General features: G+C 38.7%; 1 protein-coding gene across 1 annotated transcript in view; it reads right to left on the minus strand.

The window, feature by feature from the left end:
* The window catches only part of LOC148513972 (zona pellucida-like domain-containing protein 1), an 89,856-nt gene extending 69,445 nt beyond the window's left edge, over positions 1 to 20,411 (minus strand). The window contains exon 1 of the mRNA XM_088481190.1: positions 20,306 to 20,411. Coding sequence (XP_088337316.1) covers positions 20,306 to 20,411 — 106 coding nt within the window. The remainder of the gene's footprint in view (positions 1 to 20,305) is intronic.
* Between the last annotated feature and the right edge of the window lie 6,126 nt (positions 20,412 to 26,537).

The following is a 26,537-nucleotide window of genomic DNA, read 5'->3' on the forward strand; positions in this document are numbered from 1 at the left end:
TCCCCCAACTTCACTGCTTGGGTGTCACCCTTGACTCCACCCTCTCCTTCACACCCCACATTCAATCTCTGGCTCAATCCTGTCGGCTCCAGCTACGCAACATCGCTCATATTAGGCCTTTCCTCTCCCAGAATGCTACCAAACTGATTATTCATTCACTAATCATTTCTCGGCTTGACTACTGCAACCTTCTCCTTACTGGCCTCCCATGTTGCCATCTTGCTCCCCTCCAATCCGTTTTCAATGTGACAGCTTGACTCCTCTCCCGCCATTCCACTTCTGCTGCTCCCCTCTGCCAAAACTTGCACTGGCTCCCATTCCCTTACAGAATCCTCTTCAAACTCCTCACCTTCACATACAAGGCCCTCTCTAACTCTACTGCTCCTTACATCCCAAACCTCATCTCCTTACATACTCCCTCCTGCTCACTTCGGTCTGCCAATGACTATTACCTCTCCTCCACCCTGGTTACTTCATCTCATGCACGTATCCAAGATTTTGCTCGTGCAGCCCCCCTTCACTGGAATGAGCTCCCACGCTCAATTAGGCTCTCCCTGACCTTGCAGAGCTTCAAACATGCACTGAAAACCCACCTGTTCATCAAAGCATACCCTTGCACCACATAACCGTCACTAAGTCTCTGTCCCTCCTGCCTCAGCCATCTCTACCTCACCTACTTCCTGCACTCAGGTCCCCTTCTACACACTCTTGCCTCATGTCATCTGTTTGTCTCCCCTCTCCCCTAGATTGTAAGCTCCTAGGAGCAGGGTCCTCCTCCCCACTGTCTCACAGTCTTCTTCTCTAGCACTGCTATGACAGCCTTCACCTTCCAAGCTGTATTGTGTATGGAGAATTGTGTTGCTAATTGTTACTTGTGCTCTGTCTAGAAGTTGCTTACTGTATTGTAATGTAATGTTCTGTGTACCCTTTACTGTATTGTATGGCGCTGTGGACCTCTTGTGGCACCCTATAAATAAAATGTAATAATAAAAATAATAATAATATTACATAAGCCCCTTGGTGTAATGAAAAAATGTTCTACCCAAAGGAGAAAAAAATAATGGTAGTTTACATGACTCTATGACATCCAAACTTTATTTGTTATAGGGAATAGGATTGTCACCTAGCAACAGCAGGTACTGTAAATATAGACAACAAGCCTCACAACTGCCCTGAGGGCATCAAATGTGGATTTCTTTATTTTCTTTTTCTTCCAATGGATTCAGTGAAGTCATGCATGAGCAGTGGTGTGGGCCTCACCCGCAAACAGATGAAAGAGCATCTGCTACACTAAGGCAGATTTCTGAAAAACTTATAGGTGTCAATCCTGTTTCCCAGAATATACTAGGTGATGTGAGAAAAGATTTCCCATGAAATAACTGAGAGATGGGAAAAAGTAGTGGAACATAAACTACTTTATTACAAGAACAAAAAAAACAAGTCCTAAAGATCATGAAACCACATATTCCATGTTAGCAGGCATAACGTATAAATAATATTATTGTCAACAAAAAAGCATAAGTCTGAAATAACAGGCCATGTAAAGTTTCCACCATGTCAGTTTCATCAAGGGAAATTTGTATGTAAGTGTTTCCCTTTTTTATAGTTTTAGGAAAGACTTCTGAAAGCATGTGAGGAATTAAACTTTACAGTCTTTATGGACCATCCCCTGTATCTTTTTTGGATTAATTGGTAGACCTGTGATGAGCATGCAAAGAAGAAATTCATAGCAGTTTCAAAACAAACAGATAGCAATAGAAATTGGGAGGGTAAGGATGGGAGCTATTCATACATAGCAATCCTAATCTATAAAACAAATAAAGTTTAATGGTTTTAAATTCCTGCAAGCAACAGGTGAGCAGAGTACTACATACCAGGTCATTGATCAGAGGAACCTAATTTTTTTTAAAACACTAGGGGGTACATTTACTAAAAGTCAATCTTAATCAATTTGGATTGATTTAAATTGATGAAAATTGATCAAAATTGATGTGTTTTGGGGGCTAAATCACACAAGTACTGATACTTAAAAAAACAGATCAAAAATTGTCTGTTAGTGAATGTGTGATTTAGCCCCAGAAAAACAACATTGATTTTAATTAGTTAAAAATCAATTAAAATCAACCTTTAGTAAATATACCCCATAGATCTCCAGTTATATTTAGGTAATATTCTCACAGAAGTCTATTGTATAATGGTGTAGCAGCCCCACCATATAAAGATCTCTCTGTGTCAATGCCTGCCTCTTTCATGGCAGACACAATACATCCTCTACTTGTAGAGGGTCTAGCTGGTCGGCAAGTGATGAATAATTGCTGTACATCTACAGTACTCCAGCTAGTGCTGTGAGAGAAAGGTAAGTAGCCAAGTAAGTAACAACAAACTAATTTGACACCTTATCATCTTAAAATATATCACATTTTACATTAGAATTGCCAACAATTGAATTATTGATGTAACCCTTAGATCTATATGTAAGCCCTGAGTGTTCTTTGTTAGCCATGGATCCAAAATATCAATTAATGTAAGCAGCAAAAATTCAAGGCTTAGAGAAACACCATTTTTCTTGAGATGTAAAGTATAATAGAATAAGACTTAATGAGGATAAGAATGACAAGAGTGGATGAATATCCAAGATCTTTTGATATTTGGGCAAATAGGCCTGGATAGAGGAATATGTCTGAGCACGAAAAGGTACATTGTGTTCTCTGTAAATCCAGGAACCAAAAGTGTGAGAGTTGAATCATATGACATGATTGTGGCTTAGACTATATCTAGATTAAAATAGTGTGCTAGAAAATTAAGACATAATTGAAGTAGAGAACCCACCTGTGACATATTCCTGTGAGAACATCACAAATAAAATTATTTTAACATGGAAGTATAGCTAGATTTTGTTCTTTGTCTTAAATAAGTGTTAATTAATGAGGAAGCTAAGTAAGTCCGTTAACAACCTAGCAATGTTTCCATCAACATGCACATGCACCACGGAAAAGACTTTAGCATGTCTATTGCACCTTGGAAACAATCCTTGGAAAGCCCTAGACTAGAGGTATCTTGGGGCCTATACTGAGATAAGAGATCAGGGGGAACTACACTTTAGAGGACACGCTGGGTAGACTAGGGTAATCTTTGGTACCCATTCCATTTTGATTTTGAACAAAACACATAATAATAGGGTTGGAGGAGGGCGTGTGTATCCAAGTTTTGGATACACATACAAGTGTACAAACATTCAGAGAGGATTCACTGTTGGGGCTTCTAATGGTAGGTATAAGTTCTGGAAAATACTGTCTACAGATAAATGTTGAATGGAATGGGAATCTGTTAACTCATTCATGTTCCCTGGAACATATATAGCCAAGAGAACAATGTTTCTCTCTATTGCTCAGTGCCACATCTCTAAAGCTTCCTGTCAAAGTGAGATGAATCCCTACCTTCCTGTTGATATAAACTACTGCTGTCATGCTATCTAGGCAAAGGATAATAGGAGTACTATCAATTAAAAATGTACAAAGAATTGAAGAGCTAGCTTAGCTGTTCTGAGCTCTAAAATATTTTTGTGAAGTAGAGACTTTTCTGATGGCCATTTTTCTCTTCTCACTTTGTTTAGTGTGAAAGCTCCGTAACCTGAAAGGGAAGCACATGATGCAATTGTGAGAACTAGAGGAGGTTTTATTAGAGTTTTGAAATTTGGGATAGGTAAAGTGTGATACTCCACTATCACCTGATAGACCTGGGAAGACAGATGAGTGGTGTCTGTCCAGTTTTAGAACTTTTGGATTACAGATATCAGTAGTCTTTGGGAATTTCTGCAAAGAAGAGACACATGAAAATATCATGGGGAAAGACCCAACATTGTCCCCAAATTACAGGAAGCTCCTGGAGAGTAATGTACTGTCTGAATAAACACAGATACTGAACTCTGAACTGCTCTCCATTTCCCCATGGGAATGCTAAGAGAAATAATGGGCATCCAGGAGAAAACCAAGAACGTTTTTTGACTGGAAGGAGTTAGAATATATTTTAGATAATTAATTGTAAATCATATAACTAGTAGGAGTGATAGATTGATGCTTTGATGAGTCCCCGGAGTTTCCAAAGCTGAGTGGATTAAAGGAATATTATCTAAATTGTTGTTGAACTGTACCCCTTGCATCACCCAGGTGAAGGAAGGATGGGTGTTCGCTAACCCAAATACCAGTACCGTCCATTGTAAAAGTTGGTCCTTAGAAATGAACCTTAACAGACGCTCATGGTTGGGGTAAATGGGAAAAGCATATTTCAGATCTACTTTAATACAGAAATAATTTCTTGTTGGGATAAAGAGTAGCTCTTCTACGACTGAAATACTCATACTGAGGCAATGTAGGTTAACCAGGAGGTCATAGCAACAACAGAAAATACTTAGAAATGGCAATGCAGGCTTATACAGAAGTAATAGCAGAATGCATTTGTTCAAATACTGTGAGTCCAGAATATATACAAATCAAACTGAGGTAACTGCAATAAATGTAATCAGAGTTTAGAGTGGTCACAATGGCAAACCTGCTGAGTACTCAGAAGTTCCTTCTGGGAACTGGCAGGTACAAGAAACACAGGAGATCATAACAAAACAAGAATCCAGAGACAAATGATGATCCAGTAATTAGTGCTGGATGAGACAGACTTAAATAGCCAGGTGTCAGGTGTAATCCATGCTGGTGATGAGTAGGCAATTACCTGAGACCTGGCTAAAGAACAGGCTCAGAAGATTAGCACCTATGGAAGCTTCCAGAACTGCAGCTCATATTACACCTGAGGACTGGTGACTCATAACATATGGCATGTGCCAGGAATCATAACATATGGCAGGTGCAGTTTCTTCATCAATGTATGGCCTCCTTTGTGAGCGGTTGAGCGTCTGTGTATGAAAACACTTTCACAGATGTACCCATGACACACCCAAAATACAGACAATCTCCATGCGTGCACAAAGACACCTTCCTGTTACTGCCCAGAAACACTTACTACATTATCACTATACTCCTCCCTATTTGCACCTGAAATTAGAACGGTGAGTGCTCAGACACAATTGGGTGCGTGGTGCGACTTAGATGCATTTACAGCAGCAAAAAAATTGCTCCTCTATGTCTATGTCTTTGTACTCTGCACAGAGTACACCTCTGAATAAGACCCCCTAATATTTTTCCTATATGGGAGCTGCAATTTTTATATATAAGACTGGTTTGATGTGGAAAATGGCAAATTTATGCCAGATTGAACAGTTTTCAAAAACAACCTGTCTAAAGTAATCTGGATCCATTTGTATAAGAGCTGGACAGAGTGATATGGGGAAAATTTATACAGGCTGGCATTTCTCTCTTTATCTGAGCTTGCCCCTTTAGTAGAGGTAGTTCATCTGAGTTTGTAGGAGCTGCCATTATATGCTCCTCTTTGTGTTCTGGTGAAGCCATTAGAGTTTTAAATCGTGCCCCCAGCTCTGAATGCTCAACCCCATTGTAGAAATTGGGATCTCACTTTGTCTATTAATTCTGCACCAAACAAGTCTGCATTTGTAAATTTAAGGTAGTCAATGCCTTTTGGTGTGAGACCCACCATACCTGCTCTGGAAAGCCACCTGGCTCTATGAGTGTCTGTAATATAATTAAAGGTTTACCATACTATAAGAGTTTCCCTTCTGATAGCTTTTAGAAATGCATATTTAGTCACCACCAATGTTTCTAAGGATGTGACTGATTCACCATCCTTTTTAGTTGTGTCTACTACTTATAGTAGTGCATCTGCAGCATCAGTGTATATTGTATTTTATGTAAGCTTTTGTCAGTTGAGTCAGTGGAAACTTTGTCACTCACCAAGGCATTTAGAGAGGGATCAATGTCAGGAGCAAAAAAGGTTTGCACACTAGGAAGACTGGTATGGCTGTGACGTACCTATTCATCTTCCTTAATTAAAATAGAGCAGAAAGCTAACCTTGCAAATTTAAAAACTTTTGTTTGCTCTTTGCAAGGAGGAGTTTGACCTGTTAAGGCTTCTCTAGCCATCTTGTGGTCACTTAATTCACATCTCTTTGATGAGGATGGACTACATCTTTAGTCTCCCTGTCCACTGTGTGGGAGGAAATATCAGGGGACACAGGGCAGAAATGAGATGGACCCTGTGGTGCCAAGTCTTTGGAGGTCCCTTTATTCTGGTGATGATTTTTTTCCAGTTACGGGCAAATGGTACTCTTTTTGCTATATGAATGAGTTTATGCCTGCTATGGGAAATACCAGGGAATGTTAATTGTTTAAAATAATAGAGCAGGAAGCTCACTACTGACATCACGAGTGATATCAGTAGGCAGGCATTCCTAAAGGAACGCCTCTGTTTGTCCAGCAACCCCCCCACCCCACCTACAAAACGGGGCGAGCTGTTGATCAACATTGACAGCCTCCCCATTTGTAGAGATCCCCGGAGCAAGTGAATTTCTCACTTGCTACGGGGCTTGCGCGCGCCGCACATGCGCAATGCACTACCATCGACCCACTTGCGAGCGCATAGCACTTGCTAGCGGGTCTGAATGAGGGCCATAGCGTCCTCCACCTCCACTGAGAGAAAATCTTCCCTAATGAAGAAGATGCTTTCTCAGCTGTTTACGACATGCACATTACAACATCACAGCGCATGTGTGGCTTCACTGATTCCATTGATAGGAAAGTGAAAAAAATCACTTTCCCTGACTGCAGTGGGCAGTTGTGAGGCTTGTTTCCTATAACCACCTGCTACTACTACGTGGCAAGGCCCATTGAACAAATTAGTATTCCTGTTATTAGTTTGGATATTCTTCAATGGGTGACGGCTGTGCAAAGGGGACATTCCCAGGTTAGCTGTCACCTACAGAGCAACTCAGAATGATTGATTTTTGCATGTCCTCGATGTCACTGATCAGGTGGCCCTTTTACTTTTAATGTCATTTTAATCATTTGTATTATCTTGACTAATGTTTTTCAAAGATATTTTTTATTTAATATTTTTTTAAATAGTATAAAATGAAATAAAGAAAGGAGGTGAGGGCAGAGCATGTCAAAATCATAACCACAGCATATCATTTAGCCAAAACCTGCATTATAATTATGAACAAGTTAACAATGAGAAGAACATTTCAGAATCATTATAAGAGCCATTACAAACACTGGTGTGGTGGTTTGTAACATCGTAGGTTCAGACTGAAGCCACTGATGTGATGGGAAAGAGATAGCATTTTATGACTTTTCCCTGAAGCATTAACTGTATCTCATACACTGTTCTGTGACCGTCTGCTAAAGTATGTGGGATTAAATAGTGCTTGCTAAATAGCTATATCTGCAAGCATAAAAGTATAATTTTGTTAGATGTGTAAGAGGCTATTTTCCTCATTTATAAAAGTAGATGTTGCTATTTTATGCATGTTCATCAAAGTGTATTATGCAAAAGAAAACAATGTTTGAAATAAATGTAGGGTAACAGATGTTAAACAGTAAAAGTATAATTTCATATTGTTGTATTATTAGTAATTGGAAGTTGATCATCCACATAGCCAGTTTTTATCCATGCATTACATTTTCTGTTGCATTCCATACAGTACACTAAGGAAACAATCAGAAGATATTCTTATATCAAAAGATAACAGATGCTTCCTATGCTACTTCTAAACTAACTTTTTCCTGATAAAGAAAATTGAGTTGCCCTGGTGATGAGATTTCCAGTTTAGTATTTTCTTTCTTTCTTTCCTGTGGATCATATTGAAATGTGTTTATCAGCAGCTGTAGGATCTGACATTTTTTTTAAACACAAACGCACAATTTTTATTTTTTATTCTTTGTTCATTTATTTATATGTATACAGAACATCTGTGTATTAGGCCGTATTCAATTAGAAGCGAAAAGCCGAGATCCGCGAAAAAGTATCGCCGATTGCGACTTTTCACCAGTCGGAAACTTATCTCTGTATTCAATTCCCAATACTTTTCATGTATGCAGAAAGTCAATGCAATGTAATAGGCGAAAAAGATTTACCTCTGAATAGCAGGAGAAGAGAAGTGCATCTTCTTTATTTTGGGGTGCAAAGGTGGGGAAACCACGCAGAACCCTTGGGACAGCTCCCCAAAGGATAATTGCATCAAAAAATCCCTATTTAAGTACTTCATTTTGGGGGCGAAAAAGCACAAAGTGGGGGGACAACTTAAAAAACTAGCGAAGTAAGGTTCTGGGGGTGCTCTAAGAAGGGGCCAAGTGTTTTTGGGATCGCATCATGATGGGGGCTTTCATGATGGAGGACTTTCACTTTTATTAAAACTTCACTTTACAGACATTAAAAGTTGCTTGCACACATTTTCAGGTACCCAAAATCTGCCAGGACTACTTCTTTTCTACAAAAACTGCTTTATGCCATTCTTCACCACTTGTGCATATACGCTAATTAGTGGCAACTGTACCAACTTAAGTACTCCAAACAGTTTTAATAGGACTAATCGGGCACTACTACATTGATCCCCAATGTTTCTGCATCCTTTTGTGGGGTTCAGGCTGATTTCCCCGATTCTTGCAACACTTTTCGCCTGTTCTGACTTGGAGTGTAACCGCTTTTGCGTCTTTTGGAATTGGATACGGCGAATAATGTGTACACACGATAAGTTTCCGAGGCCAAAAGATGCGATGTAGGCGAAAAGTCCAGCAGGCAGAACTTTATCATGGTTGCGAAACTAATTGAATACGGCCCTTAATGTTTAAAATATATAACTAATACCAACTATATATTGTTGCTTCCTTTTTTTACATTGGTTGCCAACTTTTATTTGTGTCTTCCATCTTGAATTCTATGTTCTGTGTTAGATGGACTGATACCCTTTTTAGACAATAATGCTCATGTCTTACAGCTTTTAGAGTTAATTTCACTACAGTATGTGGAAAAGATCCATCTGGAACAGACACCCCATATCTGTTCGCATGCCTCAAACAAGCATGGTAGTTGGGCTACATGCCCATGAAGCTCTGACACTCCCCCAAGACACATCTATCCTTGTGTTTACATGGTAACTGCACAGTCATGATGCAACATGTATGGAGTTCCTTTCCATTGTGGATGCTTCAGGCAATGCAGACCGCATTTGCTGTTTACCATGCATGTGCAGTCTGCTGATAGCCTCTTTTGAACTTTTATCTGAGTCCGAAACAGGTCCCATGTCAATAAAATGAATAGATTAAGTAGGTAGGAAATTGGTTCTTATACCATTTAGAAGAATGGGAAATATGATTTAAGGGTAATAGCATGGAAACTGATTTGGTTAGAGAGAATGTAAATTGTGAAACTTTTACTTTCAGTCAAGGGTTGTGTCAATCTTTTTTAATCAAATAAGAAGCAAACGCTAATAAAAGGAAATAATATAGCATATTCAGATAATATGTAACTGTTCTTTTCAACTAAGAATTATGGCAACAAAAATGCTAAAGTTTATATAATGTAAGCAAGCTTCCAGCACAATGTAATGGTGGGCTCTATCAGCCTGATCGTATATGAGCATCCAGGTAATGAAAGAGACCAGGCATCATCAGTTTGCATGGGAAAAGAGGGTATACCTTATAGAGAATGACATTAGCCTTTCTGGGGGGATATCATATGAGATGCGAGGGAGAGGTATTTCCCAGAGATTATAATTTGGTTGGGCAGGGAAGGTTCTTCCAATTTAACAGTTTTAATTGTCCTGTTGCATTTCCTTTTTTCTTATTTTCCTGTCTTTCTCCTTTTGACTTTTCCATACGGATTTAATTCCTATTGTATTTATTTCATCTGCTTTTCTTTCCTTTCATCCCCTCTCCCCATTGCTATTATTCAGTTATTTCCTGTCATCTTTTTCCTATTAGCCATGCCCTGTCCCAAGCACACTGCTCCCCCTGTAGTGCCTTGGTGAAATAGCTCATCCCCTCACTTTTCCTTCCGTGTTCCACTCTGTCATGCCACATTCTGCATAAGTAATTCAGTAATGTTCTTGGTTACATCCTAGGACTCTGCTCTCATTTTGTCCACTGGTTATGGCTGTTGAAGAGTACTTCCCCCTTCCCCTGGTCTTGGCCGCAGCCGGCACTTCAATTCCACTCCTTGCATCAGGCCTGCCACTGACAACACTGCAGACAGTGGGCATACTGAGTATTGTGAGTGCTACCTCCCTAATCAGCATAAACTGGGCTGCAATCCTGCTGATTATTCAAGCCCTGCACCCCTTCCATTTCATCTCTCAAAGTCGGTACTGCACCCAACCAAGCTGCAATGGTTCTTCAGCACTAAGTGTGGATGGTGAGAGTGTTTGTTTTCCAGGTTGAAGCAGCGGTTTGCCTTCAGGTGTACCTCATGTACTGCAGCAACTTGTGGAATCCCAGGAGCTGGCGGATACAGACACATTAGACAGCAGAATACGTAGGCTGAGAATGGTCCATTTGGAGTCAGTAAGTATAAGATTCAGGATGATCCTGGTGAGTATTCTGGGTCTGGGTTTAGAATCAGTGAAATTTCCACATAAACAGATCCTCTTGCAGTCACAACACTTGCAAGAGAAGCATTAGAAGTTGGGGGGAAATAATGAGTAAGCAAGTGCATGTGGTTTTGAGGATCATACAAGTATAGTACACTAAGATAGGATAAGATGGGGTGATTTCAAGGACTTGCTTACCATTACCAGTGAGGCTAACAAAGGTTTGAAGGCAGGTGAAAGAAGGTGAAGATGCTTACTATTGCTACACTAATAGACTGGGGACTTGTTTAGGTTTGCTGCATATTATCTGGAATCTTCACCAGAATAGCAACAGAAGGAGATAAATTATATGCACATGAACCAGAGAATATACATGTAGTCCAAAGGAAGCAGTTAGTGTTATTAGCTTCTATTTCAAGGATGTAGAAAGGTGGCTGAAGATGACATAGCTACTGAAGGGTCCATAGTAGGGGCAGCAATGTAGGAAATCATTGAATCAAGGGAGTCCTGGCATGCAGCCTCCTTCAAGAGAAACATACTTAGTATTTAACAATGCATCTGCATCTACAAAAGTGGTAATTCAGTCAAGGACTGCACTATGCGCACCAGGCTAGAGGATGATGGTGATGCATTTCAGAATTAGATAAATGGTGGGTGGTATCCTCTCAGGGAAGAGGGCAAGTTTTTTACTTGGGGTTTCTCTGACAGCTATTATTTGCTGCTTAATGCAAGTTTCATTATGCAGGAATATGCTCTGATTTGCTAGGAATAATTAGGGACACAATGACGTTGAAAGGTACTTGAACCTTAAAGTGCCTCTGCAGTAGATGTTATCCCTTTTGGATATCTACAGCAAATTTCACATGCCACATTATTCCCATGGGATTATTTTTTGCGGGAAGCCTAAGAGGGTGTCGACAGAGGTTTACAAACACCATCATTTATTTAGATTGTCTAAGGAGATTAAGTATAATATTTTTGTGGGGTGTCTTCCTTGATAGGTTTTAAAAGTTAAAGCATTTTACACCCTTCCTGGTTTCTAGCAAAGTGCTGCAACTGTTGGTTCTGTAGATTTTAGGTTGAAATGTAGGCCCCCAAGATTTGCGATAATTACATAATGTTTTGGAACAAAAACATACACGTTGTCCAAGCAATAAATAACCAGCAGTCTTCCTCTCCTTAAGCATTGCAGCTGTTAATGAATCTGGTGCTTGAGTTCCTTGAGGCTAGCATTGATTTCAGGGCCAATCACATGCAACAATGACAAAACTGATGAGTTGTCACATTGTAACTTTGCTAAATTTAGGGCATTTGTACCAGGGATTAATTCTGTTGGTTCATCAAGTCCTTCTCCTGATTGGTAGACTCTTGGCTATGTAAGGAAGATCTTGATTGGAAAGATCTGACCCCAGCTACACAGAGAGCCAACACAGATGCTTAGCATGACTGGGAAGTACTGTATTCCTCAAGAGGCAAAACCTAGGAAGTAAGAGTTTGTAGCAATGCATTTTATGTTAATATGAAACTGTTACCAGAGGAGTCATGCCAATGTCTTCTGCTGTGGCTGGGATTTCCTACATTGTGAAATTGCACAGACAGATATACCTCACAAAATAGTTTTTACTGGTTGTTGCAGTGAAGGAATCAGCATATATATGCCTCAAATGGACCAGCTATGCAAAGGCAGATGGATTACCATGTGAGGTAATGCAAACATGGTGATTTGTACCATTTCGTTGTTCACTGTCTTCCTGGATTTAAGACGACAAAGGGACTCTCAATGGTTGGTGTATGCAGATGCCACACAGATAAATATTACATTGTTTCAGTGTTTAGGAAGTGTCTGGGTACACTACATTTTAGCAGTGTGGGGCTGTGAGTTGTGTAATAGCATTGGTTTATTCCTTTGCCTAAGTCCAAACTCTAGAGAGATGAAAGTTATTGTCTTATAAATCTTACATTTGTAGTGACCAGCATATTGAATTTCTCATGCAAACTGCTTTGGCTAGCACAGGATGTATGATGATCGCCAACATTGTTATGAGGACATGAAGGGCTTTATCTAATATTTCCTTCTTTAAGTGATCCTGGTTGGCTGGTGGCCTCTCAGAGGTTTTCACAGTTGTCACCTTCATATGAGTTACCTGTTCTTTTTTCCTTGCTAGTCACTGCTTTGTGTAGGCAGCAATTGTATCATGATGCCACATTTTACAGATAGTATTGAAATCCTTGCAAGTCTGTTCATACATATACAGGGCCAAACATCACTCCTTTTATAGAAAGGTGGACCCCTCCTGGGGTGGCACACTGTCTGCTGCTTCAGGGTATGGGGGATACAGAGGTATTGCTTATGGGCTTACTGTCCCCCATTGGAGAGTCAAGAATGTTTGGTGGTGCATCTTGGAAGCAATGATATGGCCAAGCTAAAAGTGATTGATCACATTATCCAGGTTAAGGCTGACTTGGCCAAGGTCAGAGCAAAGTGCATAAAAGTAACAATAGTTTGGTCAAAAATGGCACCTTGGTAGGATTGGAGGGGTTCTAAGGGGGTATAGTTATGGACAACATGCATTGAAAAGTTAATACAGCTTAGTCCAAATTTCTAGGAAGGTACTGGGTGTTCAAGCACCCCAACTTATGTTTTGAGAATGTGCAATTGGATAGAACAGATGGGGTGCATCTTAATTATGTGAGTTTAGCATTTTTTATGTTGCAGCTTTTTCCTTCCAGAGATTGGCATTGAAGTAAGTCAAGAGGCTGAGATTCATTTTGAATCTGGCTGTTGGTGGGAAAATATTGCTCTTCAACAGCCAAAGGTGCTTTTGAAGCTTGGAGCTCTTCCTTTTTGAAGGACAGTTGAGTTTGTCACTACCCATGCATGAGGACCTGGATACTTTCCTTGCAGAAGGGTCCAGTACTGTGCCAGGTAAGGAACAGTGGGATTCTCTACAGCACAGGTTGCATCGGGGCAGACAGACCCCTTTGGGTTATGGTTTTTTTGACTGGAGCATATTGGCTGCAATGCTTTCTCAGGTTCTTTTCTTCTAAATTTTCCTGAAGTTGTAAATTAGTTGGGCATTGAAGGTTCTTCCTCTTTTACAGTTTGGATGCTCATCTGCCCATTTTTTGTTTTGTTTTTAAATTAGTGAGGGTTTTTTAATTTTTGCCTTCATTAGAGGAGGCGCAATTTGGCAACATAGCATTGCTCTTCGGCAGTCACTGATGGTGTAATAACTGGTTATGGATCATTTCCCTTTTGAAAAGAGACAAATTTGTCTAAACACAGGTGGACCTGGATATCTTCATTTTGGTAGGGTCCACTACTATGCCAGGTAAAGTAAAAATAATTTCTTCAAAACTCAGTTTGCGATGGAGGTACTGTATAAGGACACCCTCATTGTGTTTTGGTTTAAAATTGGCTGGTACTGATTGCTGCACTTCTTTCTTGTCCACCCGTCTTTTCTTCTGATTCAATTAGTAAAGCTCTGACTTCTTTCATGTAAATTACATCTGTATGTCTTTATATTAGTGATAAGTTATTATATTAGGATAAGTTATTAATTGAGGTTTTTGTTGCCTAGATGAAGCCATCAACTGCTGGCAACTTACATATAAAACTGGTAAATTATTTAGTTGCAGCCTTGGTTTACAGGACAATAGTGTACAGGTAAATGTTACACATCTTACAAATATCAAACTACAATAAACATCACTTTAGACTTTGTCCCCACTACAAGGACAGTTGGGAGGTATGTCTCATAGCTGCTTGTGCCCAAGAGTAATGCACACATCACTGCTCATGTTTTTGAGGGAGATAATAAGTGGTTGGAGAGTAGCATCACACAGGGTAAAATGATAGACATATTACTTTCATGTTGGTTATGCCCACTATTGTAGTGTGGCAATAGTGGGCATAACCAACTTTTGCCCCTGAGTGACAATCAACATAAAAAACACTTCCAATACTTTCCCTTCTTTAAGCTCCCCCAGCATAATATTGGTGTAGTGATAACTATTTGAACCCAATGAGCATCCTGGTGTTATTTCTTGACTAACAAATTCTGCTTATCCACTGCTTTAAGAGTGGGACATCTTATTTTGCCATTTTGAAATTATGCCTGCAACTACTAAGGTAAAAATTCTGATTGGGCAGAGAGTTCTGTGACATCAGGGAAGATAGAGAATTTTAATATAGTGTAAGCATTAAAATTTAGCTGTCCACACATGCTGCAAAGGGACCAGTCAGAATATCAACATTCAGAATGTCAACAGTTAGAATGTCAACACCAGAATGTGAAAAGGTTCTGAATGTTGACAATCAGAATGTCGAACTAGGCTTTAGCTTGATAACCAATGTGTTGGCATTCAAAAATGATGACATGGTTAAAATGTCATGTTCATAATGTCAACATACTTAGGGTTAGTATTAGGGTTAAGTTTAATGTTAGGGTTAGGCTAAAATTAGCAAAAAATGCAAGTTGAAATTTTGGTGTCTATATGTTACATTTTGACATTATGAACATGTTGATATTTTAACCATATCGACATTTTTATAGGTCGACATATTGGCAGTCAACCTAATGTCCATGTTGACATTCAGAAGCTGTCTACATTTTGATGTTGACATTCTGAATGTCATCTTTTCATACCACACCCGCTACAATTCTGAAGTTAATGTCGGCAATGGGCATATGGGGCTGCACAAAGACTGCAATGCAAGAAAACTTACAGTATCATAATTTATAGGAACATTTTCTGCCATTGTGTAATATGTGGTAGAATGTCATTTGTTAATATTAATCAAAATGGTGTTCATTTTAAATGTAAAGTACAGTTGCATTTTTGTTAAAATATATTATTTGTAGTCAGCACACATTTCTATATAGCTGCAGGCTCTATGTTTTAAAAGAGACCATGGTACTCAGGAAAATGATAACACATACTGATAAAAAGGAGTTTATTGCTCTATCTGTTCCTCTTCTGATAAGATATTCTGTATTTGCTTGACACAGTACTGTGTAGACACGTCTTCATCATAACAAACATGGCAACTTGCCATGCTAGAAACAATGTATGTCTAGGCAACTCCTTTATCATATTGATACGTATATTCTTCCAGGATGTGCAAGCAATGTCAGGAGCTGGACTGTCAATTTTATCAAGGGCAATGCATGGCTCCCTGATCATCCTGTACTGCATGTTATTATTGTATGATTGATTTCCTCACAAAGCTTAGTTCAATATATTATCATTATCTTCCCCAAACTGTCTCATTTATTACATTATTGATTTCTTCTAAACCTGTTACTTTGTTTATTTGTGTTACTTACTTGCTACAAATCCATATTATACAATGGATTCATTCATGTTTTTCTAAAGCAATGTATGTAAAATATTGAAAAATAACTATGTACTGTTTATTTTAATATATATAGTGTGGCCTATGCAGAGTGTGATCAGTAGGGTTACTGTAGTGACCATTGTCCCTTATTTGTCTCTTATATGCTTTGTGTATTGTATGTCCTTGTCTTTAAACTGTTTGAATAATATTACGTCTCTCAAGTATGTTTTATAAACACTGAGGTGCACAGAGATATGTGTAGAAAAAGCAGTAGGCCCTGGCATATTGCATGCATGGATAAATAAGCAAACTAATATGTATTATTCTCTATTTATACTCTTAGTTGAGGCAATACTGCCCCTGGTTGCTACTAAAAAAAGAACACTGACATATGTATTCTTAGGGACTGCCCTAGGTATACTAGCACCCTGTGCAAGAAGTTTGGGAGTGCCACCCCCATCCTCAATCCAGCTTTATTCATAATGAATTATTCTATTAACCCCCCAAAAATATCCTAGTTGTTAATTAAATAAATTATTCCACAGAAGAGAAACAATGTCCCCCACAGAACAAAACAAACATACACATTGACCTCCACATTAAAAAAATAAAAACACACATTAGCCACCACAGAAGACTGACCTGATCTGAAATGAAAACAGACTCTGTCAGACTAGTTGTCATGGAAGGAAGATGTTGGCACCACTTTGCAAAACGAAGTTGCAGACTTGCTGGAGAGGAGCAAGGGAACTTGTGACTAACAGTATTGAGCCCAGTGTGTGTGTGTGTCAGTCACTGGAACTGCACTGCAAAACCTTCTCTGTGAGCATTATAGAGCCGGAGGATAAGGAAAGGATTACACTGCATATACAGCACACTGTAGGAATCACTGTACTAACACTACACAAACACAGGAACAAGGCTACAAACACAGGGACTGTTCCTGAGACACGACACTTAGCCAATGTTATCAGTCACCAATCATCGCCTCAGCATCCTCAGTTACAGCCCCACCCCCTCCCCTCCATGGCAGCTCCTGATTGGCAGACACTTGCTCCAAGACTAGACTTGGCCCGCAGGACACTCGGATGAATTGACACCACTCACCTCCTGTACCATGCCCGTGTCCCCTTAACATCCAGTCAGACTCCCCGGCCGCATACATTAAGATGGTGTCCAGACCTTTGTAGCGGCTTCTGAGGAACTCCTGCAGCACCTCTCTGCTGGCATGAGCACCCATCCAGTGCCCAAACTCATTGTGCTGAGTACAGTGAGCAAGGGCCAATGGTGCTTTGGGCAGAGAGCAAGATATGAGACAACAGAAGAGAGGCATCATAACCAGGCCTGTTAGCACTGAGCAGGGCGGAGTGACCTGGCCGTGCATTGCTGTCTGTAGGTCACAGCCCAGCACTGTCCAGGCAGAAGTTACTATCTCACTGTGGAGGTCCTGGGCCCCAGCGGCAGCTGCACTACATGTCCCCTGTGGACTGGCACTCTCATGTGGCTGCTCAGCTGGAACTGCCCTCAAGCCAGCTCTGTGTATTCTATGAGTCTGGATAAGTCCTGGGGAAGCCATACTTACTACACCACCCCTAATCAGTGGGATACAAGGTGAATTCATATAACACATGTTAGCCTCACTTGGGACCATGCTGATTGATGGTGCCCCATTTTCCTGAAACATCTCCAGGCTACACATTCTGTGATCTGGGTATATGACTTAGGCACTGTTGTTGAATCAATTGAATATAGTTTACCTGCTATATATATATAAAATATATTTTTTAAACTTGAGCTCCAGAGCTGCACAGAGGGAAGGAGAGAGATTGAAGTTAGAAGCTGTACCACCAACACCCCATTTGAAGTTTAAAGTTGCCCAGAACTGCACAGAGGGAAAGTCAGAAATAATTTGTTAGAACTATTTAAAGTTAATCTTACATAAGGAACTTTAATAGACTAATAATGTCCAATAATAGGAGTCTGTGCGATTTAACAATTATCGCGTTAGCTATATAAAAATAGCCAACTAGCAAAACACCCCTGAAGAAGTCGTTTGCTGATGAAATACATTGGGTGACATTGTTGATCAAAATTAATCTGAATGGTTAATAATAAGGGCAAAAACATAAGGGCAAAAACAAGTAAAACCTCTGTTATGAAATGGTGATTTTTTTATATGTATTACGTGAGAAAAGCTTTTAAAAATTGTTGTATTGGAAATTAGACTGTTTTATAACTGTATTTTGAATTTGAAAGTATTATTGGGTGTACTCAGGAAAGTTGTACAAGATTAAGAATTGTCAAACGAATATTATCAAATACTGTAGAATAGAAAGTATACTAATAAAAGGTAAAAGTGAAAAGTGAGCTATATAAAATTGGAGAAACCAGGTGCTCCCCAAAAAAACTATTTTGTTCTATAAATCTGTTTAGGTCCCACTGGCGAAGGACCATTTTAGGGAAAAGCAGCCTAGCATCAAAATTTGACACATTGACAATAATAGTATTCTTTAACTAATAATAGGTATTTTTTATATTTTTTATAATATACACTGTATATATACTAATATATATATATATATATATATATATATATATATCTGTCTTTTACTTAAATGATGTTTGTTTATATAATATTCCCATTTGATGAGTTGAGAGCAAAGTGGGAGCAAAATATCCAAAAAAATAATGGAAGCACAAATTGTGTATTTCTGCACATAAAGATATGTCCACTCGCATATTTGCTGCTTGTGCGGGAAATCTTGCCACGTATGGCGTGAGCCGTGCTCCCGCACCTGGGTACATGCACTGAGGCCCTGATTCAGAGCCGGATGCTCTGACAGAGCGCTCGCTCTGAATCAGGGCCATCCTTCTCTTTTTTTAGAGCGGCCTCCTGGCCGCTCACATAGCTGTGGGTGACCATCGCGACCATCGGGATTGCGACGAGACCCTTGTGGTAGGGTCTCGTTGCCGTAAGCCCTGGAGTGCTTTAGGCTCTATCAGAGCTGATGGCACTCCCACTGACATCACTTGTTCCCATAGGAACGCCTCCGTCTGGGCAGCCACACCCCCGGCACGCCCACCAAAGGGGGCGTGCTGTCACTCACCATCGACAGCATGCCCCCTTTGGTACGAGACCCATAGCGACGGCTTGGCCGTCGCTATCCGGGTCTCGCGCATGCGCACGACGGAGCCGGGTCCGTCGTGCGCATGCGCACTGGGCCAACATCAACCCGCTTGCGAGTGCTCAGCGCTCGCAAGTGGGTCTGAATCAGGGCCTGAGTTCACAAGCTTGATCCATAGGATTACATGGTGCAAATGCAGCTGCGGCATGGCGTACCATGGTGCATGCAGCCATGGGAAATTGCATGGCATGAAATGTGCGCACGTTTGCCACGCAAGTGCCAAAGATGCAAGAGGACACATCTGTATATAGAGCTATGGACATCTCAATATACTTAAAACTGGTGCAAAAGATATGCCTCTGTACAGATACTGTATGATTATGAACATAATTGCTGGTCTGAATAAGCCACACCTCTGTTACCTCCCAATCACAGTCCAGGAATGCCCCTTACATTTCTGCTACCATTAGTCTAAAATTGTTCTGTTACTCTGTATGAACAAGGTTCAGATGCATGAGCAGTGCAACACTTCTCCATTGCATCCGACATCGCCGCTGTGTTCGAATCAGTCCCAATGTACAGTATGCAATTGCACATTTGCATCTTTTTTTATTCTGGGCATGTGCAGGCAAAAATATGCAGAATACACCACGCTGACTGGTATTGTGCTTAAGGCGGGTATCCACTACCCGATTAAAATGAGCAATTGAACAATAATGATATCGTAATCGTTCATTAATTGTTCATAAATCGCTCATGAAAATGTCAAAAACTACCAGCAATGCACGCTTCCGCTGGTCATTTTTTACATCGATCATCGCCTGAACATGCTGGCCAATCTGCCGATAATGACAGATTGCCCATTTTCAGGGATGAGAGAGGGTGCCTACACTGAACGACTGATCGTTAAGTGTAGGCAGAGCACAGATTGTGAAACGACTGCAGTCTTTTCACAGTCTGCTAGTACTCTGCATCAGCCCAAGACCTAGTTAGAGCTCATACACATAAAGAACAAAGTTATGTAGAAGATACATAAATAAAAATCAAGAATAAAGAATGGAAAACTGGACCTTCCCATTTTGATTTTGTTTACAATTGCTTGCCAGTTTGGACAGAGCCATAAAACAACGTCTGAATAAATTGATAAATAGCAGCATTGCCTTATATGATTGCCTTGCATGTAGCCAACTTACGAAGTACAAGTAATTAATTGTTATTTTGTACCTTTGATAAAAATGTATATGCATTAGTTACTTAAATGAAGACATCCTGTACAAATACTTAGAATACTAATAGATGAGGTCTATCGCAGTCTACAGTTTTTGTACACATCAATTTTATTAAGCATCTTACCTGGAAATCTGCTATGTTGGTTGGCATCACAATTGTATCCATTAAACTGTGCACCCACTGATAACTGGTTAGCTGACAACAGCAGTAACAACCATATCGGTTCCATGGCCAAGCCTATCAAAATATAATCAATACAAAAATGAACAGACTTACACATTATTTTATGCTTAATTACCTTCTGATTCTACACTCCTTTCTGTTAATAAATCCATAAACACAATAACTTTCTAATGCAATCTATGGTGTAATAGATAGCTAGAAATCTATTTGATATATGATATAATTAATAAAAACATATATAATAATTTATGTTTTGTGCATAACTTTACTGTGACTACAACATTTAAAAGTTATGCAGTCTGGCTATCCAGTAGCCATTTACAAATACCTAGCGTACCACAATGCAGGTACTTTCAGAAATTTAGAATTATTCCTTTATGACCATTGTACACCATCAAGGTTCATGCACAATAACAACGTCAGAAATAAGCCCCTCTTTTGGCACATTTTTCATCCAATGTTAGCCCATCATACTGTGTGTTCACTATGTTTAATGGCCCATGTATCTTCTAACAGTAAAGGGTATATTTACTAAAGTGCGGGTTTTTAGAAGTGACAATGTTGCCATAGCAACCAATCAGATTCTACTTAACATTTATCTAGCACATTCTAGAAGATAATAGCTAGAATCTGATTGGTTGCCATGGGCAACATCTCCACTTCTAAAAACCCTAACTTTAGTAAATACACCCCTAAGAGCGTATTGGGGTTACCCCTTTTTTTTGTGTATCAAATATTTTCTTGGCACATCTTTTCTTTGTCTACTGAAGTTTGGATACCAATACAGAGCCTTCCCTAAAATACATAATCCCACAGCATTATTGCTTTGAAAAGTCTGAGGGTCAAAATCTTCCTTACAAGTTTTGTTTTCTTCTTGTACAGAAAATGACAATTTAAAAAAAAATGGCAGATTGAAAAATCATTATTTCTAACTAAAAAAAGAATTGTGGCATTATTTCAATATTTTTTGCTAAATAGACATGTTGGTTAAGTGCAGTATGTAACTCTGCAATCAGAATTTAATGGGAAGTAATTACCAAACTGGATCAGTAACTATAGACTGTTATAATTAGAGATGAGTGAAATTCCCGATAGTAGTACGCTGATACATTTAGAAATGATAAGTGCCTGCAATGCTAAAATGAACTAACATAAGCAACAAAATGCTTCTCTGTCATTATTATACACTGAATTGGCAAAACTTTGCCCCCAGCATTCACAATCACAATAATACTTGTATAAACTCACAATTTGCAGAACTATTTCCATTATCATTAGTTGCAAAACAATAAGTAATTTTCAAAACCGTTTTCTTGTATATTGATTCACCTTTATGTTTAAAATGAAACATAGATCCACAGTCTTGTTTTATTCTAGAACAGACATGGTATGTATAAAATAAACTATTGGGACATTTGTACATATAATTCAAGTTAGAAAACATTAAGCCATCATATAAAAAACAACTTTGTCTTCTCATCTCTGCATTGCTGACGAAAGTTCTAGTCTGCATTAAAAACATAAAAATATCAAGTTGATCAATCAAATACCATAATACTACACTACTGAAGCTTTGTTGTTTTCATGGTAGTTTTTGGTCATATTTATGTAAATAATAAAAACAAAAGAACTAGGTGGAATTTGAACTGAAAGCCTTGCTGTGACTGGAGTGCTACATTAGCCCACTACACTATTATAGCTATATTGCTTTTATGGTGTTTTTGATTATTTTTCTATGTTGATGATGAAATAAAAATTAGATTATACTAGGTGAGATTCAAACTAAGGGCCTGATTCATTACGGATTGCAGCTGCGATTGCAATAGCGATTACACATGCAGTCTCACTGAGATCGCTATGCCGTCCCAGCACAACATAAGGATGCCCACTTTACCTTACACACATCCGTAATGTTTAGCAAGACTGCAAAACCATCAGTACTATCGAGTACCATCGCAGCATCATGCACACTTGCACAAGCTCTGACCTTACTCAGGAATTGCACTACAGAAAATAGGAATTTGCCCTCCAGCACACTGCAGCTAAATCAAAAATACTTGAATCCTACATAATAAAAGGAATTCAGTGGTATTGGTTACATACATTTGCAAATATATGAATAAGCGCTGGGCTAATGTCAAGGCTCCTCTATCCCAGCGTCCCTAACATTAAGGGGTTCACGTCCGAGAAGCAAGGCACCCCAAAAAATTTAATTTCTATTACTATGTAGGATTCAAGTATTTTTGATTTAGCTGCAGTGTGCTGGAGGGCAAATTCCTTTTTTCTGTAGTTCAGTGTAAACCCCGCCCTTTACAAGCACCTGTAGTATGTCATTAAGCTGATTGAGCAACTACCATATTTTTTGCTTGCTCAGGAATTGCTCCATCTACCCTGATTAGCACCCTTCCCACCTGTTCCTGGGTGTTTTTAATTAGCAAAGAGTCCTTGCACTCTAATGGGCCCCATCCATCTGCGATGGATTTCCGCGATCCCGCGATGCTGCAACCTGGCATCGCGGGATCGCAGAAATCCAACATGTTGAATTTTCCCGATTTGACGATCGCAATCAAAAAATGATCGCGATCGTCAAATTGCCGACATTTAACATGGAAAATGTCTGCGATGCGGCAACGGATCGCAGAACATCGATGGAGGGCGATCGGAAGTTTCCGATGGCCGATCGGAAATTTCCAATCACATCCCTGCATCGCGACGATCTGTCGCAGATGTATGGGCACCTTAAGACTGCACATCTAATAAGGCACAATGAGTGTAAGACCTACTAAATACATGCTGTGTGTTAGTCTTTGGGACTGGGTCTGGGGCGTGTGGCTCTCTGGGCTGGTGTGGCTGGACTGTTTCATGGCATCATAATGTACACTTTTTTTATCATCTTTTTAGTTTGTTTTTATATATGTATCACTTCACTTTTAATTATAACCTCTTACTCATGTAAAACTTCACATATAGGAGTTTCTTTATATTTCTCTAACTATCACTTTAAATCTCACACTGGTGTGATGCCTTGGGGCGGTTATGCTGGGTTGGCCTGGGGGTCCCATACCCTGTACTTGTTCCATAGCAGTGTTAGGGACCTACCTGAGAGAGGTACATGGACGCGGTGGGCAAACCCATAATTATGGCCATTATTATGCTAAGAACCTCTTTGATGCAATTTAGCAGAATTATTATTAGGTTTAGCATTATTAGAGTGTGCACTTGCAAGTTTTCCCTTGCAGCACTACAAGTCTCAGCAGGTAGCACCTCATATTGTGCTTAGGGTGTGCAATCTAGGACCTCACCCCTATTTATAGAAAAATACCACCAACCTGAGTTTTATTCAACTGGAAGCCACAAATTTAATTTGCAGCAAGACCTGATTGCTCCTATTTCATACAAAACGTACATGCTTTGGGACTTGTAGCTCCACCTTTAATTGTTAATATATTTTTTGTGTGTACTTTTTATAATAGTAAAACTGTATTGAACATTGAATATTTTGCACTAAGTGATGACCTATTTTATTACGTTTTTATGAGCATTTGTTAGAGATACTTTAGAGAAACTACATGTAATCTGAAAACCATTTGGGGTAACTACTATTTTTTTTCCATTTTATTGGTGGGATTTGTACTGATAACCTTACCATAACTGGCATGCTGCATTAGCCCACTATACTACTGCAGCTGTATTGTCTTTGATGTGTTTTTAGTTATATACAAATAACACATCTTAATTTGTTCCCGAAAATATATTATATATAATTTTGTGAAATAACATAATACTCAAATGTTGTAAAGAAAGTAATTTTATATTTTAAATGCGTAAACTACTGTATACATTTTATTACAAAATAAAACACTACCTAAAACTAACCATGAGCTTCAATGTAATGTTTACTTTTATGCTAAAAATAAAAGGTTTATTTATGCTAAAGAATGTTTAGAAATGTACAAAAATGCAGCCCGGCGGATATAATTTTGTGGTGATATGCACAATTCTGTGTGCGCCTGTGCTTGTTTGGGTTCACAGATGACTTAGCATGTCAATGCTAGGATATGAAATCTTCTAAATGGTGTTTAAGCACTGCTCACATGCAAAATTGGGATTTTGAGACAAGATATTTAAATAGCCTTCAAAGGGTGCTTTAGCAGATGGTTTCAGAATGTCTTTTCCCCAGCAAAATCATCAGATTCTGATACATCCTATATAAACAAATTCTATTTAAATAAAAAAAACATGAATGAATAACAGTGACATGTGTACTCTTCCGCTCCTGATTTTTTTAAAATATAAATAAAGATTTGATCATGCAGGACTTTTGAGGAAAAGGTGGATTATCCAAAAGTTACACTGTAGTAGACAGGATGTGACACTACATTTTTACGAGCATAAGCATTTAACATCTTGTTCCATAACATTGTAAGAATGATTGCACTTGTGCACTTCCCAAAACTATTATAATTGCAGTTGTGCATTATTAAAAATGCAGCATGTCCAAATATTGTGCAGTTAGTAAATTATCTTATGTTTCTAAACAACTTTATTGACACATAATCCATTTCTAAAAAGGAATATGTTACTCAAAATAAAATGTTGTATTTAAAGATCAAGGGTTACTGTACAATTACTATATTGCTCTTTTCAAAAGCGCAGAGTCTTCAGCGGTTCGGTCACTATATTTAAAGGGGCAATTAAGTGCAAAACAAGGCATGTTTTGTATACAATATAATTTCATTTTAAATCCAGTGGTTGAAACCTTGCTGGCTTTGAAAAACACCACATAGTAAATTTGGCATCATAAAATAGTTTTTTTTTTTCAACCTGGTTTATCATTTTTATCTGTTTTATCCAGAGAACTATTATATTTATTTTGTTGAATAGTAGACTGTAATCTCTTATGGACAGGGGCCTCTTCTCTTGTTCTCATCCCCTACCATTATCTCTTAAAACAGTGCAGCTTGGTTGCCTGTCTCCCATTATTTTTCCCCCAATATCTATAAGCCCATTGGTTCACCCAGGCTCATTGAGTGTGTTTTTTTTATCCTATCCCCCCCTACATCCTTTACACTAACTGACTCATCATTACTGTTTCTTTTAGCCATAGTAAGTCACCCTATCCTCTGATTTCCCCTGTCCTTTTTTTGCAGTTGGTTGTATCATTGTATTACACCTATGTATTTATGTATTCTACTTGCTTATCAATGTATGGTGCTGCAGACTCCTTATGGTGCCCTATAAATATTATTATCATTATTATTATTATTATTATTATTATTATTATTATTATTATTATTATTATTATTATTAATCCAAGTCTCATATTCTACCTCCCCCTCACTGAGTCCCTGTTTGTATGGCTGACATTATGGTAAAGACCATAGATTATTGTCTCATAATATAAGATATACATGTTAGAGACATTAACCTGGTCAGCTTTATAAACAATAACACTGACATTTAAACTGAATTAATATGGTCTCAAATAATTAATTTATATAAATCAAGTCTTTCACATCAAGTATTCATTGTGGACGTGGTTGGATGATTAGGGACATGATTTGGCCTGGATCATTTGAGGGCTTATTTTGTCCCAGCGTTGCTTATTAAATTGTAGGTAAGCAGTCTATGATCATACTAGAACCCTTCAGTGGGCATTGGAAAAACTGAAAATATATGAAGCACTGTTATTCCAGATAACATTAATTAATAATAATTAAATTAATAATTGAATATGCACTTAAAACCATTTACATTAATACTAATATCAATAATCTAAAATTTGTGGTGGATGAAATAACTGATCACAATCATAGCAGGATGATATTTATAAAAAAATATCCATTAGATATATATACACAACTATAGTCTTTATGTATACCTATAATATTAGTGATTGCTAGATTGATACAGAATAATTCAAACTTTTTATTTTTATTGTTAATAAGTTCAAATAAATAGTCAATATACAATCTAAATTAAATTAGTAGTTAATGAGTCCCGGATTCAACCAATTGGTTATGTAGTGAATATATGACCCAAGCAATTCATAGTTTTTAATATACTCAACTGTTAGCAGGGTCGAAACTAGGATTATTGTCACGACATCTCTCCCATAGTGCCCGTGGGGAGAGCCGGAAGCTGGACTTCAGGAGAGAACCCCAGACTCTGG

Source organism: Taudactylus pleione, unplaced genomic scaffold, assembly GCF_031769625.1.
Source record: "Taudactylus pleione unplaced genomic scaffold, aTauple2 ptg000265l, whole genome shotgun sequence".
NCBI lineage: Eukaryota > Metazoa > Chordata > Amphibia > Anura > Myobatrachidae > Taudactylus > Taudactylus pleione.